The 21,338-nt window shown below is 42.4% G+C and overlaps 1 protein-coding gene across 2 annotated transcripts in view; it reads left to right on the forward strand.

Moving 5' to 3' along the window:
* Nucleotides 1–21,338, forward strand: part of GRK3 (G protein-coupled receptor kinase 3) — a 140,372-nt gene that overhangs the window by 25,592 nt on the left and 93,442 nt on the right. For both annotated transcript variants that reach the window (XM_001924379.7, XM_021073437.1), the window contains exon 2: nt 3,211–3,287. In XM_001924379.7, coding sequence (XP_001924414.2) covers nt 3,211–3,287 — 77 coding nt within the window. The remainder of the gene's footprint in view (nt 1–3,210; nt 3,288–21,338) is intronic.

A 21,338-nucleotide genomic window follows, 5' to 3' on the forward strand; every position in this document is an offset into this window, starting at 1 on the left:
AACTAAGTAATGACAGATGACTCAACAAAAGATAGGCAGCAGAGGAAGTTCCTGTGTGGTACAGTGGGTTAAGAATCTGGCATTGCTATAGCTGTGGTGCAGGTCACAATTGCAATGTGGGATAGAACCCTGGCCTGGGAACTTCCACATGCCATGGATGTGGCCAAAAAAAAAGCAAAAGATTTCACTACACACTTCATAAAAGAAGATATACATTTTACAATAATCATGTCCAAATATATTCAATGTCATTATTCATTAGGGAAATGCAAATTAAAGTTAAAATTAAAATACGACTACATCCTCAACAGAGTGGCTAAAACTGAAAAGATTGACAACTGAAATATTGGCGATTTGTAGAGTCAATCTGGAACTGTCATACATTGTTGTGGGAATGTAAAATCCTGCAACCAATCTCAAGAATGTAGAGCAACTGGAACTGTCATACATTGTTGTGGGAATGTAAAATCCTGCAACCATTTTGGAATATGTTTCAGTTGTTTCTCAGAGTGTTCAGTAGCATTTGCCGTGTGATCAACAATTTTACTTCTAGATATTTACCTATGAAAAATGAAAACACATGCCCATAAAAAGGCTTATACACAAATGCTTAAAGCAGCTTTATTTATAATAGCCCCAAACTGGAAATAACCCAAATGTCTATCAACAGATGAACAGATAAACAAATGGTAGAATATTCATACAATGACATACTGCTTGGCAATAAGAAGGAGCAAAATACTCATGTACACAACAATGTGGATGGAGCTTGTTTATGCCAAGTAAAAGAAGCCAGACGCAAAAGACAACATATTGTAAGATTTTATTTGTATAATTTTTTTTTTTTTTTTTTTTTTTTTTTTTTTTTTTTTACGGCTCCACCTGTGGCATATACAAGTTCCTAGGCCAGAGATTGAATCAGAACTGCAGCTGCAGCCTATACCACAGCCATGGCAACACCGGATCCAAGCCTCATCTGTGACCTATCCTGCAGCTTGTGGCAATGCTGGATCCTTAACCCACTGAGCAAGACCAGGGGTTGAACCTGCATCCTCATCAAGACAACTTCGGCTCCTTAACTCACTGAGCCACAAGAGAAATTCCTATTTATATAAAATTTGAAAACTGTAGCAAGTCATCTATATTAACAGAAAGGAGATCAATAGTTGTCTGGATCCTAGAATATGGGGAGGTTGACTACAAAGGAGTACCTTTTGGGGTGATAAAAATGTTTGTCATATCGATTAGGAGAGTATTATATGTGAAACACTCATTTAATGGTACATTAAATATTCATCTAGTTATATGTAAATTATACCTCAGTTGGTTTGTCTCAAAAAATTAGGGGAATTCCTGTTGTGGCGGAGCAGAAGCAAGTCCAGCTAAAACCATGAGGTTGCGGGTTTGATCCCTGGCTTCATTCAGTAGGTTAAGGATCCGGCGTTGTCATGAGCTGTGGTGTAGGTTGCAGACACGGCTCAGATCTGGCGTTGCTGTGGCTGTGGCATAGGCCGGCAGCTGTAGCTCAGATTGGACCCCTAGCCTGGGAACCTCCATGTGCCGAGGGAGCAGCCCTAAAAAGCCAAAAAAAAAAAAAGTTGAAAAGGAAGGGGGTAATGCCAAATTGTTGCTCATCAGTGAGTGAGAGAGATTTAATTTCTCCTTTTTCCACTTGGATAATGACTTTTGGGGTTCACTTATTGAATAATCCCTCCTTTCCTCGTTTTTCTGCCTTGCTACTTCTGTTACATAGCAAAGTTCCATGTATGTGTTTTCTCTTCCTTTTTGTTGATCAATTCATTTATCCTATCTTAAATGTTTTAGCTATTAATATGCCCTTTTATCATCATTCTTTTTCTTCAGAAATGTCTCAATTATTCTTGAACCAGTGTTATTTTGCGTACATTTTATAAGAAGCTTATCTGCTTCCGTATTCTGTGAAAAATTCTCTTGGAATATTTATGGGTATGGTATTAATTTTATAGATGAATCTGGGTAGAGTCTGAGTTTTTGCAATGTAAGTCTTTCTGTTCCTACTGTGGTGTATCTTTCCGCTTTTTAAGATCTTCTTTACTCTCAGTACAATTTGTAATTTCCCCTAAAACATTCCTGCACATATTTTGAAAGATTTAGTTCAAGGCATTTGATCTTTCTTTAAACTGTTTTTTAAAATCATTTTTTAATGAAAGCATTTGATATTTCTTCTATCATAAGTGAAATCATCCTTCTAATTATGTTTGTCATCGATGTATAGAAATGTGATTTTTTTGAATATTAATCATATATCCTGGGAACATTTGTTTTTGCTCTAGGAAGAAACTCATTTATTGATTAGCAGTATTTGTCACATGTTATATGCATGCTTTTAGTATTTTTGGAAAGTAGTGGTGTTGAGGGAGATCTTCCCCCTTAAGTGTTGTTGTTGTTGTTGTTGTTATTATATGTCTTTTTAGGGCTGTCCCCATGGCACATAGAAGTTCCCAGGCTAGGGGTCAAAGCAGAGCTGCAGCTGCCAGCCTACGCTACAGCCATAGCAACACCAGATCTGAGCCACATCTGCGACCTACACCACAGCTCAGAGCAACACTGGATCCCTAACCCACTGAGTGAGGCCAGGGATCGAACCTGCATCCTCATGGATACTAGTCAGTTTCGTTACCGCTGAGCTATGGTGGGAACTCCGCCCCTTATTTTTTGTAGTCAAGTCTCTATATGTAAGGTTGGCCCTGAGTCACAGCAGAGGGTACTAGCTGGAGATGTGATGTTTCCAGCTTTAAATTTAGTTAGTTGTTCATACAGTCATGGGTATAAGAGCCAGTATCCTTTTTTGAGGGTAGCTTTTTTAAACTGAGGAATAAATGATAAATATAATTGTATATCTTTAAAGTGTACAGTGTCATGATTTGATTAGTCACATACATTGTGAAATGAATACCAAAATCAAGTTAATCAAGCCAAGGAGTCCCCTGGGTGGCTCAGTGGGTTAAGGATCCAGTGTTGTCACTGCAGTGGCTTGGATCACTGCTATGGTGCAGGTTCGATCCCTGGCTTGGGAACTTCCGCATGCCACAGAGCATGGCCAAAAAAAGAGAAAAAAATGTTAAGCCAGTATCCTTGAGTGAAGACACCTGTAGATTTTCCAGTCTAGGGATGGTTACTCCCAGTGATGCAGGCTGTCATTGTTAAAGACATGTCACTCTTCTCTTTTAGTATCCGGAGCGTGATGCAGAAGTATCTTGAGGAGAGACAGGAAATCACCTTTGACAAGATTTTTAATCAGAAAATTGGTAAGTCTGCTTGTTTGTCTGTCAAACTGTAATTCCAGCAGTGGTATTGGGTGGTACTACAGTAATATACAAATGCAGCTCCCAATGTTTTATATGCTTTATAGCTCAAGCTGGGGATGAAGGCAATTGCATGTAATTAGTAAGATACTAAATGATTACTCATAGTGATATGTCTTATAAAGAAGCTATTGGAGGAGTTCTCACTGTGGCACAGTAAGTTAAGCATCTGGCGTTGCTGCAGCTGTGCGTAGGTCACTGCTCTGGCTTGAATTCAACCCCTGGCCTGAATACTTCCATGTGCCGCAAGTGCAGCCAAAAGAGGGGGAAAAGAAGTTCTTGGGAAACAGACTAGTTTGACTAGGTTTTACAGCAGTTTTAGGGTTCCCCAAATTAAAGGCTTGGGTACTTGGTAACCAGAAAGAAGCTCTGTCTGTTGGGACCTGTGTTTGAGGTCCTTAGCTTCTCTCCCTGACCTGGTACTTTCTGTGATCACGGAGGCTTGGCATACATCTTCATAAATATCACCCCACTGTCTCCTTGCAAAGTGTGGGGCTGACTTATTTGATCAGTTCTCCCAGGCTTATGGGTTTTAGGTGCCACTCACTCTTGTCAGTCACACACAGTGACTCTTCCTCCTGGGGCTCCGTTTGCAATCTCTTCTTAGCAGGTCAGCGAGACTCCCCCTGTTGTGTACACAGAGCTCAAGGGCCCATCACTCACTGGCTGATGCCCACCTCTAGCCCATTCTGGTCTTGGCCCCTGAGGACCTGTGGTTGTATAGGAGTACCCTGTGGTTACCAACAGTTAGTGCCCTTGAGAAACTGGGACCAGACAGGAATTGCTTTAGTGGGAATGTTGAGGCCCACAAGGAAAGGATATATTCTCTCACCTGCCATTGAAAGCCTGGCAGCTTGTTTAGAGGTGACTGACAGCTGGATTAGATGACAGGTATTGTCTACCTGTTTTTTTTCCTACTCCCCCAAATCAGTTTCCACTGTCTAGAAATTTCCTAAACGGTACTTTGTTCTCAAGGATAGGATTCATCGTTTGGCCTGCCAGCTGGCTGTATTACTCCTTTGCCCATAGTTATGCCATAAACAGATAATGGAAAGTTTTTACATGAAATCAGCTTAGCTGAATATAGGAGACCAGGAAACTCTTCACCTCTCTTTGCATCTTGTTTGCCTCCCGCAATTGTTCAGATAAAGTTTGCAGAGGAACTGGATCTTAGTTTTTAAATTAACACTAGAGGAAATTATTCTATTAAAATTTCAAGAAATTAAAGTCTTCCTGGAGTTCTCATCGTGGTGGGTTCGATCCCTGGCCTTGCTCAGTGGGTTAAGGATCCGGTGTTGCTGTGAGCTGTGGTGTAGGTCACAGATGTGGCTTGGATCCCGCAGCTATAGCTCTGATTCAACCCTTAGCCTGGGAACCTCCACATGCTGCGGGAGTGGACCAAGAAATGGCAAAAAAGACAAAAAAAAAAAAAAAAAAAAAAAAGAAATTAAAGTCTTCCTAATGTTTCCTGGAATTCTCCTTCTGCATTAAGTTCTTTTTCCATGATGCATAGCCACAGGCCCACGGATCCCTTTAAGACTGAATATCCTTAGAGATAATTCTGGCTCACCATTCCACACACAGGTAAGGAAGTGTAGACCCAGGTTGTGGAAGTGACTTGTTCCGAGCTCATGTTCGCCTTCTCTGATCATTCTTTAAAGGCTCTTTAGAGGAAACCAAGACTATAAAATGCACTCTGGAAGGTCACCTGGTAAGAACTAGATAGATTTTTTTTTTTTTTTTTTTTTTAGGAGGCATTACAATGATCTCTTTCATTCAAGTAAAGTAGAAACCAGTGAAGAAAGTCTTTGGATTTTCGTGAACACTTTTTGTCAAAAAGTAGCCATCTGTGAAGATGGTCTTCTGTAGATCTGGCTTCTGTGATAACCCACAAAATGCAGTGGTCAGGAGGCAGATGGTGTGCTCTGGAGGAGCACATCAAGTGTGGCCCGTCTGCTTTGAGGATAGTGTGGGGGGACCTAGTGGCTCTTAGCCACGTGGGAACATTTCATCCTGGTCATCAGGGCTTGGTGGGGGAACAGATTTGGCTTTCATCTCATCCTTTATCGCTGCTTCTCCTTGCTTTCATGGTGCATTGTTAACTTCATCTATAGAAATGCTCTCCTTAGCTTCTGATTTCATACTAAAAAACCTCCAGAAATAAAACCATCCTGATAAGAAGACTGAGAAACTCTGCATCTTTGGGAGGGAAGGGGAAAAAGGAAGTCTTTATTTGTTAGTTAAACTTTTAAGGATGTTTTACAGCTTTGTTGAGATATACTTTACATAGCATACAAATCACCACTTCACGTCTACAGTTCAGTGGCTTCTGGTGTGACCATTACCACAGTCTCACCGCAGGACATTTTCAACACCCACAAAAGAACCTCCAAACCCATCAGCAGTCCCTCTCTACTCTCCTCCTTCCCCCACCCCTTAGATTCCACTCATCTAATGTCTTTTTTCTTTCTTTCTTTCTTTTTTCTTTTTGGCGGGGGGTGGTGCTGCACCTGCAGTATATGGAGGTTCCTGGGCTAGGGGTCCAGCTGGAGCTGCAGCTGCCAGCCTACACCACGGCTCATGGCAATGCTGGATCCTTAACCCACTGAGTGGAGTCAGGGGTTGAACCCACATCTTTGTGGATACTAGTCAGGCTCATTACTGCTGAGCCACAACGGGGAACTCCCACTCATCTAATTTTTGCCTCTGTGGGGTTGCCTGTGTTGGACACATAAATGGAATCATGGAATACATGGCCTGGCTTTCCTCAGAGCGATGTCTTCAAGGTTCCTCTGTGTTGCGGTGTGTGTATCACAGGCCATCAGCACTTCCTTCCTTTCTTCACTTGGTAATGTCCCTCTGTATGGATAGAACACACTTCCTTTATCCATTCATCCACTGATTGTTTCCGTTATTTGGCTCTTCTGAATAATGCCACTCTGAGAGGAAGGTATTTTTTAGCGTGTAATTTGAGCAAGTGGCTCCCTGTTGTGAAGATGCCCTAGTGGGTTGTGATGAGCCAGCCCTCCCCTGCAGCTCGGTTCCAGGCTCTGAGATGCAAGAGGGCTCTTTCTTCCTTGATGTCTTCTGCCCTTTGCTTTCCTTCTGCACCCCTTTCCCATCTGCCACCCCATCATATCTACAAGGCCCCAGCCCTGGCTTTTCCCTGGTTGTGATTAAATCCTCACCTGCAGTCGGCTCCGGAGCCTTTGATCTGAGCCCCTAAAGGCATTAATGTGGCTCTGGTGCCATTAACTTCAGCCACACAGATTCTTCCCTGAGAGCGGCTTGACAGGGCATTGATGGTCCATGGCTTTTGTCTCAGAGAAGGCGTGAAAAAAAGAAATGTAGTTTAGATGAATAATGACTCCTTTTTCTCTTCCTTCTAACTTGTGAGCTGGTTGGGAGAAGCCAGGTTTAAACTTGGACACAGTCGCAGGAAAGGACAGACTGGGAGGTGGGGCAGGGAGAGAGGACAAGGTAAGGGCGCCAGACACAGACCTGTAATTCCGTGGGACAGAGCTCTGTATTTAACCTGTCTAGTGCTCATCTGTCTGGTCCCTCCTTTGCACTGCGGCTGGTGTGAGGGGTGGGGAGAATGGAAGGGGGACTGACTTTGGGGAAGCATGGTGTGACCCTGGGTCTCTGACTTCCTCTTTCACGCATACACCCCTTCCCCTTCTCCTTCCCCATCAGTTCCCTCTGGCTGTCTCCACAGGTTCCCACCTTGTTGCTCTTCTGTGGCCCCTGGTTTCTCTTTCCCTCTCCATCCTCTTCCTGTCTCATCCTTTTCTCTCTTTCTGAACCTACCAGCATCCCCCATGCTGCTAGCTGGTGCATGGTTTAGGGGACCGAGCCATGAGCTTTCGCCAACGTGTCAAAATGCTTGGTGAAATAAAAAATGTAGAAGTCTTTCATTTGCTTCGCCTCTGAGGCTCCACTGAGATTCCAGGTAGCTGACAGGCCTCTTGGCTACACCCCAGACTGGTTGTCATGTCATCCGTTTTCTTAGCTGTAAAAGTGGGGGTCCAAATGGTATCTACTTCATAAGGATCCAGCAGGAAATGGATGCAAAGCCCTGAACATGGTGATTGGTTCTCAGCAGATGCTCAGTGAATGAAATCTCTTAAATGAAGTTGTTCGTGATAAAAAATTTTAGTCCTGGACCAGAATAACAAACTCCCAATGCATATCCTCCACCCAGATTCAGTATTTTCAGCAATTTTATGTTCCTGCTCTGTGAGAATATTTGAAAGCAATTAGCAAATCCCTTGTAGCATCGGACCATATGCAAAAATCTGAATGTTTTTTTAAACAACCTTAATACCTTTATCCCAACCAATGAACATGATGTCTTAGCTTAATATTTAATGATGATTCTTTTTTTTTGTTTTAATTTTTTAGGGCCACGTAAGAAAGTCCCCAGGCTAGGGGTCAAACCAGAGCTGCAGCTGCTGGCCTACACCACAGCCACAGTAATGCCAGATTTGAGCTGCATCTGCGACCTACACTGCAGCTTAAACAATGCCAGATCCTTAATCCACTGAGCCAGGCCAGGGACTGAACTCTTTTCCACATGGCATGGATACTAGTCAGGTTTTTAACCTGTTAAGCCACAGTAGGAACTCCATAATGACAATTCTTTAATTCTGAGTCTATATTCAGATTTTCTGATTAACTTTAAAGTGTCCTTTTACTGTTTTTTTTTTTTTTTTTTTTTTTTTTTTTTTTTTTTTTTTTTTTTTTTTTTTTTTTTTTTACAAGTATTGTTCTTGTATTGTAATTGATAATAACATCCCTTTAATCTAGTATACCCCCCCACCCAAGTAATTGATGAATTGAAGAGACAGGGCTAGTTGTTGTAGAGTGTTACACGTTCTGGATTTTTCTGTTTGCTTCTTCATGATGTCATTTAAATTGCACTTCTGCTTCCTCAATTTCATGTGAACTGAAAGCTAGCTCCAATAGCTTGATTAGCATAGCAAGAGGCATGTGACACACAGGTGCCACTCTGCTGTCATGTCTCTAAAGTGGGCTCAGGTGTGATCTGCTTGCAGGTTCCTCCTTCAGCTGTCATCTGCTGTTTGTTTCATTTTCACTGATGGTCTTTGCCTACATGGATTATTTTATTAGGAAGTTACAAAATGGTGAGTTTGCTAATCATGCCATTCCTTCCACATTCATTGCTTTTACTCACCAACTCAAGCTATTTATTTGCCTTTAAAGACAGTCAGGTGTGGATTAAAGATTTCTAAGATGACAACATCCATGACTTTTGCCTCCAGGTGTTGCTCTCAGGGGCAACCCAGCTGAGATTGTGCTGATGTAATTATGGCTGTGTTCTGGATGGGCTGAATCTCACACCAGCCCTTGAATAGCAGAGGCTGGCAGCAAAGGAGGAAGTCAGAGACGGAAGCCCAGGAAAGACTGGACACACCCTTGCCAACCTTGCAGGTGGAGAGGGCCCCATGCAAAAGATTGTGAGTGCTCTAGGAGCTGAGAGTGAGCCGTCCATGGCAGGCAGTGAGCGTATAGGAACCACAGTCCTACAGCCATGGGAACTGAGTTCTGCCAACAGCCTGAATTTGGAAGTAGATTCCTCCCCAGCAACTCTCGATAAGAACCCAGCTTGCCAGATCCTTGGTTTTGGCCTTGTGAGCACCCCACCACCACCCCTGCCCCGAGCAGAAAACCCAGCAGAGCCCACCGGGACTTCTGACCTCCAGAACTGGGAGGTATTTATTAGTGGTGTTTTTAAGTCACTGAGTTTGTGGAGATTTGGTACACAGCAATAGAAAACTAATAGAGCAGGATAAATGCAGTTCTTTGATTTCATTTTTATTTATTTACTTAATTTTTTAAAAATTATAGTTGATTTACAATATTTTTTCAATTTTTGTAGTACAGCAGTGACCCAGTCATACACAGTTGTCTGTGCAGTAGGACCCCACTGCCCATGCATTCCAAATGTAACAGTTTGCATCCACCAGCCCCAGACTCCCTGTCCATTAAAAGATTAAGGGGCAGCTGCCTTTATCTTCCTCATCCTTACATAGAAGTTGTTTGTCATTAATGGACATCAATTAACTTGATTCCTAATTTGCTGTCAGTAAAATTTACTCATTTAGACACTGATACAGTGTCCTTGATTTGGCTCATTGAAAGCATGGTTTTAAAGGGATACTGGTTATGGAATAGACAGTGAAATCAATTTGTCAGGTACAGTTAAGATGATTTTGCCACCATTGTCTTCTCTGAGAGTCTGAAATCATAGTTTCCTCATATGCACCTGGGGCACATATCGTTTGATAAATTCCATCTGTCTGTCAGCCTCTGTCTGCATACCCTCTCCTGTTAGAGAAAGATGTTTCCGATTATAAGGAGACTCCAAAATAGATGCTTAATTCATAAGGTATGCAAATGTTACTCTCATGTATAAAGAATATCATGGTTAATGTAATATTACCTCACATCATTATTGCCACGGAAGACATTTCATTTTCTCACTCTGACTTCAGAGCTTAATCCAGAGTCTGCATATTAATCTTTTTGAATTCATGTGAGATAATGTTGGTGGTTTTTGGTCAACACAACACTTCTGCAGTTTTTCCTCTTTTAAACAACTTTCTTGAGGCATGGAACTACATGTCATAGAGTTCACCCATGGGGAGTGTAGAATTTAATGAGTTTTAGTAAATTGAGAGTTGTGCAACCAGCACCACAATCCAATTTTAAAACGTTTGCATGTCTCATAGAGACCCCTTGTGCCCACATGTAGTCACTTCCAGCTCCCAGCCCCAGGCAATTTGCCTTTTCTGAACATTTCCTAGGAGTGGGATCTTGCAGGATGTGCTATAGTCTTCTGCGTCTGGCTTCTCTCCTTTAGCGTGAGGTTTTGGAGGTCCATCCAGTCCTCTGATCCCTTTTGTTGCTGACTAATTTTCCTGTATGTGGGTAGACCACATTTTGTTCAGCCCTTCACCAGTTGATGGAGCTTTGAATTACTCCCACTTTTGGTCGATTATGAATGTTGCTGCTGTGAGCTTGGATGTACAAGTGTGGATGTGTGTATTGCAACCAGGAGTGGAATTGCTGGGTGTATAGTAATTCATGTTTAACTTGTTAAGAAATCCCTACTTGTTCTCTCAATTGTACTATAAAAACCTTCATTTTATGAGAGTTCCGGGCTTGCCTTAGCCTCTTCTGCGCTGGCTGTTGTCTGTTTGATTCCAGCCCTCCTGGCGGATGGAATCAAATGCGAATGCTGCTTCATTGTGCTCTTGATTTGCATTTCCCTAACAATTAATGATATTGCACATGCTGTGATTAGCCATTCTTAAAATCTTCTTTGGTGAAATGTCTGTTTAAATCTTTTGGCCATTAAAAAGTGTTTGTATTTATGTTACTTATCATCGGTTGTGTAATATACAGATATTTCCTTCCAGTCAGTGGCTTCTTTTTCATTTCTTAATGCTGACTTTTCAAGTGCAGTTTTTAATTTTGACGGGGTCCAATTTATTACCTTTTTTTTTTTTAGTGACTCATACTTTGGTGTCATTCATATCTAAGAAATTTTTACCTGGCTGGATTCCACAAAGATTTTTTTCTATCTTTCTTCTAGAAATTTTATCTTTTTAGCTTTTACATTTAATCTTTTTTTTTTTTTTGAGTTAGTTATGTGTGATGTGAGGTAAGGGTCTAAATTCATCTTTTTTGCATGTGGATATTCAGTTGTCTGGTAAGTCTGGGTTTTTTGTTTGTTTTGGAAAAAAAGTTGTCTTTCCCCTCTGGATTATCATGGCACATTTCCTTCAAAGTTAATTGGCCATAAATCTAAGGACTTATTTCTGGAATCTCAGTTTTGTTCCATTGATGTATGTGTCTGTCCTTATGCTGGTACCACACTGTCTTGATTACGGTAGCTTTATAGTTAGTTTTGAAATCAGGAAATAAAAATCTTCCTACTTTATTCCTTTTTTTTTTTAATTGTTTTTGGCTCTTCAGAATCCTTTGCATTTTCTTGTGAATTTTAGCATCAATTTGTCAAATTCTGCAAAAAAAAAAAAAAAATTCCTACTCAGATTTTCACAGGGATTATGTTGAATCTATAGATCACTTTGCTGAGAACTGCTATTCTAACAATATTCAGTCTTCCAATCCATGAAAATAAAATGTCTCTATAATTTTAGTTTGTCTCTAATTTCTCTTAGCAGTGCTTTGTATTTTTCAGTCTTATATGTCTCATTAAATTTATTCACAAATAGTTTAATGTTCTGATGCTTTTGTGAATGGAATTTTTTTTTTCTTTTTTTTAGGCCCACACCTGCGGCATATGAAGGTTCCCAGGCTAGGGGTCTAATTGGAGCTGCAGCTGCCAGCCACAGCCACAGCCACAGCCACAGCCACAGCAACATCAGATCCTAGCAACACCAGATCCTAGCCACATCTGCAACCTATACCACGGCTCACCGCAACGCCGGATCTTGAACCCACTGAGCGAGGCCAGGGATTGAACCCACAACCTCATGGTTCCTAGCTGGATTTGTTTCTGCTGTGCCATGATGGGAACTCCTGGAATTGTTTCTTTAAAATTTCATTTTGGTTGTTCCCTTCTAGTACATGAAAATAGAATGAGTTTTTTTATGGTGATCTTGTGTCCTGCGCTCTTGCTGAACTAATCTGTCTAGTAGATGTGTGTGTGTGCATATGTGAATTCCTTAGTATTTTCTACATGCAGCATCCTGTCTCTGAATAAAAACGAACTTCTTTTTTTCCAATCTGATGCCTTTTCTTTTCACTTTGATTTCTTAAATAGTTATTAATATTGGTTTAATGCATATTTAGCATGATTTCAAAGAACATTTAGGTAGGAGGAATGCATAAATTATATTTGGCATTTGGGTTTAAGGCATAAGAAGTATGCTTGCCATGGGCTTTGAAAAGAAACTGTGTATGTTTCATTATAAAAAATTTCATCATAAAATAAATACACTGGAAAGGCAGAAATTACTGCCTTACAAACTCCTTTTTAAGAATATTTTCTCAACAGAACCCATAGAAATAAAGATGAACACAGATATGTCGTAGGCACTATTTTTTTAAATTCAGTAACTATAAAAGACCACAGAAATACTGGGGAAAAAAGTGACGCAGAAGAAAACATTTTAAGATTACTTTTTTGGTCGGTTTCAAAGAACAAACCAAATCTATTTTATAATTATACAATTATTGCTTGAAGTGCTTTGTGCTTCAAAACAGAGTAGATGGCTGAAATCCGCAAATACTTAGAGCTGTGCAACTTCTGGTTCCAAGACCAGTGTGAAATGATAGCAAATTGAGCCCTTTTGCATGTGGTTAGAGAGAGGGGAATCTTAACCTGAGAACCAGCTTCAGTCTTTTTCTCTTTTATTTCCACTTTCCTTTGGAAGTGTTTGTTCCTGTCCCTAGGCGGGGCCTTCTGGGGACGAACGCCCTCCCTGAGGGACAGTCACAGCCGGTCCCAGTCTCACCCTACCTGACCTATAAAACTCCCTCCTACCCAGAGTCACCAGCCCCTACAGAGAAGAAAAACCTAGGGCCCCCTTCAGTTCTGCCTCCATTATCCATGCCTCCGTGGAGACTTTATTGAGGGAAAGAGTTAAAGATCCATTTAAACTTTCAAATAGCAGAGGTAAACACTTGACTAAGCACAGCTAATTGGATTTTCAACTGAAGAGGCCACCCAGCCTCAGGCAGCCAGTGGTGAGGGAACCCACAAAAGTGATGGGCACAGATTCTGCTCAGTTTCAACTTGTGTTTCTTAATGGAAATGCTGCCCAGAGAGGGAGGACATTGAAGAAGAGAGACAGGCTCCTACTGAAAACCCCCACTGGCAGACAGTCCTTTGGGCAGACCCCTTATCTGTGTTGGCTCCAGCCAAGCCTGTCAGAGCCGCCACCTGCCCTGCCACACAGCCTACACAGCTCTGAAAACTGGGGCCCTCTGAGAGATTTGGGGCAGCTTTCCAAGAGGGTAAAAAATGGCTTAACCCAGTTCTATGGGAAATTCAGTTGTCTTTTTTTGTTGTTTATTTTAAACCAGTTTATTTGGGCTGGTTTTCCTTTTTAAAGCCATCATTCAGGTTCTAAGATAAGGCCAGATCTTTGCTTCAAGAAAAACTCAGAATTCTGAGCTACAGTTTTACCAGAACGGCACATTCCTTTAACATCTGCTCATCACTAGAACTGTGGGGATGCTGGCATGTGACCACCAGACCCCTAATCTGCAAGCTGGCAACTCTATCTCTGATCTTTTATTTTTTATTTAATTACACTAATTAATTAATTTATTTTTGCTTTTTAGGGCCACACTTGTGTCACATGGAAATTCCCAGGCCTGGGGTTGAATTGGAGTTTCAGCTGATAGCCTATGCCCAGCCACAGCAATGCCACATCCAAGCTGTGTCTGTGACCTATACCATAGCTCACAGCATCACCAGATCCTTAACCCACTGAGCAATGCCAGGGATCAGAGATCAAACCCGAATCCTCATGGATACTCGTCGAGCTTATAACCCACTGAACCACAGCAGGAACTCCCTATCTCTGACCTTTTAGATGCTTGCTACTTAATTTTTCCTGAGCTCCTCTGAGCACATGGTTGATGGGAATTACTACTGGTTTAGGTCAGTGATGGCTGCTTGTGTAATAAATATAGCACAGGTGTTTTCCATGCGAGGTAAAATCATGTGATAAGTTTGCTCAGCCCCCAAAAGCAGAGCCTGAATTGGAGACAGGCTCTTCACAACTGCTTTTTATCTACCTGTCACCAGGAAAAGTTGGTGTGGAAATCAGCCTGTGTATAGAGTTATTGTTGTTTAATTGAAGTATAGTTGATTTACAATGTTGAATTAGTTTCAGGTGTATACCAAAGCAATTCAGTTAAACATACATATATATTCTTTCTCAGATTCTTTTCCACTATAGGTTATTATAAGATACTGAACATAGTTCTCTGGGCTATATAGTAGGTCCTTGTTGTTTATCTGTTTTATATGCAGTAGTATGTATCTTTTAGTCCCCATTTCCCATTTTATCCCTTCCCCTCTTTCCCCTTTGGTAACCATGTTTGTTTTCTAATTTCCGTGAGCCTATTTCTATTTGTAAATCATTTCTATCATTTTTTTTGAATTCCACATATAAATGATATCATATGGTCTTTGTCTTTCTCTGTCTGACTTACTTCACTTGGTATGAAAATTCATGCCTGTGTGTTTTCTTAAAGTACTAATTCTAGAAACAGCTACCTGTGGATATATCACTAGTTATGAAACACTTTTGCCAGTTCCAACCAAGTCAATCCCAATAAATGTTGGAGGAAAAAAGGTTTAAAAAAAATGGATCGAATTAGATGGACTAAGTCCATCCACGTTGCTGCCAGTGGCATTAGTTCATTCATTTTTTAGCCTGAGTAATAGTCTATTGTACGTGTGTGTGTGCGCGCGCGCACACACACCACACACACACACACCACACAGATCTTCTTTATCCAGTCATCTGTTAATGGACATTTAGGTTGCATCCAGGTCTTGACTCTGGTAATAGTCAAAGTTAAGATCAGAAAATGTAGAGGTATACAATGAGGCGGTTATCAAGCTTTGTTTGAAATCTGCTAAAATTTTAGTCATTTAGTAAGTTTCACTGTGTACTGTGCATTCTTGTTAGCTCTGGGGAATGCATCCGTGAGCAGCACTGACTTTGGCTTATCTGTGGGGGATTCTGCGGGGGAAGACAGACCAACACATACACACTGTCTTCGTGGTGATAAGTGTCATAGGGAATTGTAGAGAGGTTAGAGGGTCAGGATGTTCAGAGGACACACCACTTATAAAGGGACAGTTGCACAGTGCCCCAGAGAGGTGAGGGAGGTGAGCCCCTGGGTATTTGGGGGAAGTGGGTTCAGGCAGAGGGCTTAGCAGAGCAGGCACCCTAGGATTGGAATCACAGCAAGGAGGCTGCATTGCGAGTGACTGTGTGACAGGTAGGTAGAGGGTGGTCAGGGAGACTTTTTAGGCAATCACAAAGGATTTCTACTTTTATCGTCATGAGATGGGACATGGGAAAGTTTGGATAGCGGGGGAGCACACCTGACTCAGGTGTTGATGGAACATCATCCTAGTGCCATTTGAACAAGGAGTGGGAGTGCTGCAGCATGCCGGTGAGAGATGATCCCAGCTTTGGGACCAGCGGGCTAGCACTGGAGGTGGTGAGAAGTCATCTGAAGAGAAGCTAGATTTGTAATGAATTGTATTGTGGTACTGAGCAGGGCAGGAGGGACAGGAACTTGTAGGAGCACAGTGTCCTTGGGTTCAGTAGCAGTCAGAAGATGAAGGAGAGGCTCAGATAAGAGGCTGAGGACATAAGTCGATGACTGTGTTCACGCCCTCTTGGAATTAAGGTAACTTGCTTTGCACAGCAGCCATCTGCTCAAGAGTATTTTCACACCTCCTTTGCGTTCTTCCTGATGCTTTTAGGTCAACCCTAAAGCTCAGAGCTGTGTTCTGACTCTACTCACTTTCTGCTCACTGATGAGCAGAGAAGATTCTTACGATTTGGTTTAGAAGAGAAATCCTAGCAAAGGGGGTGGGGTGGGGAGAGTAGTTCTTGTTCCTCAAAGAGGCTATTTATAACAGTGGAACACGGAGAGAAACTAGGACAACTTCTTCAAGAAGCAAACATTCCTACCTTGTAAGACCCACTTACTCTCCAAAGATATCTTTGTTTTCGCCTTAATTGAAATTTTCACTGCTTTGATACCGCTCAACCTTAATTCGTTGTCCTTAACGTTTGCTCTTGAGGAATCCATTTGCTTCCCATATAATCTGTGACTCTTTAAGAAGATTGAAATTAGTTTTGTTTTGTGGCTTCTACTTTTAAACCAACAAGTGGGTTCAGAATTGGTGATGGAAAAGAACTTGAAATAGGATAGCCTCCTGAGAACATTGATTCAGGCCCTTTTCTTCCATTGTTACTTTTTAGCTTATGATTTTCAGAACATGCCTGATTTCCTCCTCATGAGACACCACATATCTGAGGATCTAATTGTTCACTGATAAGTAGGCTATATACTTTTGTTCTTTTTTTTTTTTGTCTTTTGTCTTTTGTCCTTTTAGGGCCACACCCACTGCATATGGAGGTTCCCAGGCTAGGGGATCTAATTGGAACTATAGCTCCTGGCCATAGCCGCATCTGCTACCTACACCACAGCTCATGGCAACGCCAGATCCTTAACCCACTGAGCGAGGCTAGGGATTGAACCCACAACCTCATGATTCTTAGTCGGATTCGTTTCCACTGCGCCATGATGGGAACTCCTTGTTCTTGTTCTTCTTCTTTTTTTTTTTTTTTTTTGGTCTTTTTGCCTTTTCTAGGGCCGTACCCACGGCATATGGAGATTCCCAGGCTAGGGGTCTAATCGGAGCTGTAGCCACCAGCCTACGCCAGGGCCACAGCAACGCGGGATCCGAGCCGCATCTGGAACCTACACCACAGCTCATGGCAACGCTGGATCCTTAACCCACTGAGCGAGGCCAGGGATCGAACCTGCAGCCTCATGGTTCCTAGTCAGATTAGTTAACCACTGCTCCACAACGGGAACTCCTCCTTGTTTTTCTTAAAAGCAGTTCTCTAGAGGTATAAAATGTTCTTGATAAAACGTATCCAACTTAAGTATAGAGTTTGAGTTTTAACAAAAGTGTGCGACCATGTACCTACTACTACAGTCCATACCTGGACCATTTCCATCATTTAAAAAAGTGTACTCTTGCCCCTTTGTAAGTCACTGACCCCAGCGCAGGTAACCACTGATATGCTTTCAGTCAGATAGGTTACACTTGCTTTTTCTAGAATATCCTATCAGTGCAGTCAGATCCTGTCACTCTTTTGGGTCTATCTCCTTTACCTCAGCATAGTCCCTCAAGGTCCATTCGTTGCCTGTGTTGGGATTTTGTTTCTTTTACTGCTGAATAGTATTTCATTGTCACACAATTTACTTGTGTAACAAAATCCACAGGTGTAACACCTATTCACTTGTTCATGGACATAAAGAGTTGCTTCCAGTTTGGGGCAATTATGAAAAAAGTTGCTGTGGACATGTTGGGTCAAAAGATCCCTAATAAAGTTGCTCATGGACAAATGCTGTCATTTATTTCTCCTTGGTAAGTGCCTACGAGGGGCATTGTGGCTTCTCCTGTGAAAGGTACACACACATGATGGTTCATCATCTTGATAAATTGACCACTTTTATCCTGATGAGAAGTCCTCTACCCTGGTAATAATATATGATTCTGACATCTGCTTTGCCTCGTGTTGATATAATCACTCCAGCTTTCTTGATATTAGTGTCTGCGTGGTGCATCTACTCTTTAGTCTGCCTTTTCATTAGACTCTGTAGACAGACCATTTACAGTTCCATAATTACCAATATAGTTGGATTTAAATCTCACCTTCTATTATTTGTTTCCTTGTTGTTTTTTTCTTTTCCTGTCTCCTTTTGGATTGCGTGTATGCTAGTACATTGTTGTCCCCCCCGGCCTATTAGCCATATAGCTCTTCATTTCATTGATTTTTCTGGTGTTTCCAGGCACTTCGTCTTCCCTGAGCTCCTGGTGCCCGCCCCTCAGCAGGACCACAGGGTCTGCTTGGGTCTCCCTCCAACCTCCACGTTTCAGAAAATATCTTCAGGGCAAGAGCCGACCCATCCTGAGGTCCTTCTGGTTTATCTCCCTCCTTTCAGGGCCCATAGCCCTTCCTCTGTCTGAAAACAGTTATTTCATATGTTTTGTCCAGTTTTCTGGTTGTTGTGGTGGAAGGTTAAGTCCAGCTCTGGTTACCATATTAAGTCCTAAAGTGTCATTTTATTTTATGTTAGGGATAGGTTTTAATTTAAAAAACACTTTATTGAAATATGGTTGATTTACAATGTTGTGTTAGTTTCAGGTGTACAGCAAAGAGATTCAGTTTAATTTTATTTTTGAAATAAAGCATTTGGCTCTTGGCAGGAGAATGGGTTAGGTATATGCAGTTGGGCCTACCTGTAAAACCCTAGACACCTGACACCCTTGTTGTAGCTTTTCATAGTGATTCAGAGACAGTGACAATGTGTTTCTGACTTATCCCCATATAGCAGTACAGGTAAACTTCAGAAGTAGCTTTGAAAAAGTCAGCATCAGTACCATTTGAATGATAACAGGCCATCATCAAGCCCTTCCGGGCTTAGTGTTCTATAGACAGATCTCATTCAGTCTTCAAAATGACCCCATGCCGAGGTCAGTGTCAGCCCATTTTACAGATGAAGGGACTGGCATTCAGAGGTGAAGCCACTTGTCCAGTGTCCTACACGGTGATGGCTGAGCTGGAACTGACCTTATAGAGTTGGAGTCTGCTGCTCCCCAGAGCTCAGGCTCTCAGTTACTGTCCTGAGCCAACAATGCCTATGAAACATCTTAAGGGACAGCAGTAGAGATCCGGCTAACTAGTGCTGCAACTTCTGTGCATGAAGTGGTTAGTTTCTTCCTGAAGTAGCTTCTTGTTGCTGGGACAAAGCAGTATGATTAGTTTCCCACAAGAAGTGGTTCCGTAAAAACCCTCACCCTCTCTCTGTCTTTTCTTCCTCCTCTGTTGCCTCCTACCTTTCTTCCTTTACTCTTTTTTTCCCCTTTATCTCCCCCTCCCCTGCCACCACTCCACCTGTCAAAACAGCAAAAAAAAAAAAAAAAAAAAAAAAATCAAAACCTACCCCAGTTCAGTTCATGAAGCCATAGAATGTTAGCTTAAATGAAACATTAGTATTTTATCTATCCCAGTCCCTTTGTTTTACTGATCAGGAAACTAAGGACTATTAGCACAAAGAATTGCTGAAAACCACACAGCTTGTTGGCAACAACAGAAGCTCGAGTCCAGGGTGTACTGACCATAGGTGGGGTGTGGGGCCATCTGACTCTGGGGTGTCATGAATATGAGTCGGGTCTAGGCATCTTCTCAGGGCCATGTGGATAATGAAAGCAGATGACAAGAAAGAAACAGGCTAGGCGATTGCTTAAGTTAGTTATTTAGGGAAGTTTTCTTTGAGGAAGTGATTTGAAGAAGTGATTGGTTTCGAGAAAGAAGGAGCCCCTGTGAGGATCAGGTGGAAGAGTGTTCTCAAATGAGAGGGAAGAGCATTCTTGGAAGACAGAACAGCATGGTAATCATTGGGGGCAGGAGAGGGCAGAGGGTGTTCTAGAAATAGCCAGAAGCCAAGATAGGCAGAAGGTGGGTGGGTGGGTGTGGGGGGGAAGTCAGGGTTTTACTGTATGTGTAATGAGAAATTCTGGCATATTTTGACCACATCTGATATGTCTTAAGATCACTCCAGCCTCTTTATGGTGAATGAAAGTGGGAGAGTGGAAGCGGGGAGATGAATTTGGAGGTTCCTGCTACCACCCAGGAAGTTGATGGTGGTGGCTTACATCAAATGAGGGCCATGGAGATGCAGGAAGGGGGTGCAATGGGATTTATTTTGGAGGTAGAACCTAATAGATTGGCTAATGAACATGGAGAGTGAGGGAAAGTAAGGCTCAAGAACTCAAAGGCCGTGTTGGGATAGTATACTTAATTTTTATAATTTAGGGGAATAAATAATTCTATAAAGTGTATTTCTTTAAATTGTTTACAACACTGAAAGGGAAGGAACGAGTGAATACACAGAAAGAGGAGGAAGTGATGAGTCACAATGGCCAGTGGATGTGATGGAATTGAGCATCTTCTAATTCCCGTCCCTCAAGGCTGCATGAGGCTGTCAGCCTTGGCAGTGTGTGCATCCCTCTCTGTCCAGGCCGATCCCCCAGATCACCACACCTGGTCCCCCTGCTTTGCCTCCAGCCTTAGTGAGCCGGCTTGTCACAAGCCTTGTGGCTCCTCTGAGCAGAGATCACTTCTGCTGTCATGTGTTGCCCTTGACCCCACATCCAAGACCTCCCTGATCATCTGCTCCCAGAACTCAGAAACCACCGCCACCCCCATTTACCCCCTTTCTGCTCTTCCTATTTATGTTAACGAAGCCACCATTCTCTCTGCCACCCAGGGCCCCAAACTGATGCCTTGTAGCCCCTCTCCTTGTCACACATACCCTGTCATCTTCCATCTCCACCGCCAGCATCTTGGTGTACACCTGTGTGGGAACCCTAATCCAGACTCTGGGCCACGTGATGTGAATTACCACTGGCCCACACTTCCCAGAACCGACTCTCTTTCCCTCTTCTCACTGTTAGGGGGGAATTGTAAACACCATGTGGTCCCGTCACATTCCTGCTCTAAACCTATCCTGAGCCCCCCCACCGCAGGATAGAATTCCGTCATTCAAGTCACCCAAACGGGCCTCAGTCTTTTTTTCCTTTGTCTTCTTCCAGCAGGTACTTCACTGATGAGGCTTCTGCCCCATCACCTTATGCCTTGTCTCCACTCTGTCCCCCTCTGTGGGACACCACCTTCTGGCCTGTGTGCTTCTCAGATCCAGCCATTCAAGGATGAGCTTGACCACAAACAGTCCATTTTCTGATGTTCCTGTTGCACTCAGGTGCCTTTTATTTGGCACTTTCTGTGGTTACCAGGTGCCCTTCCATGCTATTGCTCTAACTGGAATCCACATTCCTTGAGACCAAAGATAACCTCTGATGCTCTTTCTTCTTTGTGACTCAAAAGCACCTTGTTTAGTATTTCATACATAAGAAGAATTGATTCCTTTTTTTTTGGATGTCTTTTTGTTTTAGCATGAAATCCTTTCAGCTGCCATTACTCTAATTTATAGCATTTTGTGTAAGGAGTAGGCATACCCTTGTAAAATGTGTGATTATTTTCTCCGTGTGAGGAGTGCAATGCCAGGAGTGACATAATGGCCCACCAATATTACCTCAGCTGTCCTGACCATCACCTTCACCTTGGCTTCGTGCACTGCTGGGATGGGCGTTAGCATGAGCGT

The sequence above is a fragment of the Sus scrofa genome, chromosome 14 (assembly GCF_000003025.6).
Source record: "Sus scrofa isolate TJ Tabasco breed Duroc chromosome 14, Sscrofa11.1, whole genome shotgun sequence".
NCBI lineage: Eukaryota > Metazoa > Chordata > Mammalia > Artiodactyla > Suidae > Sus > Sus scrofa.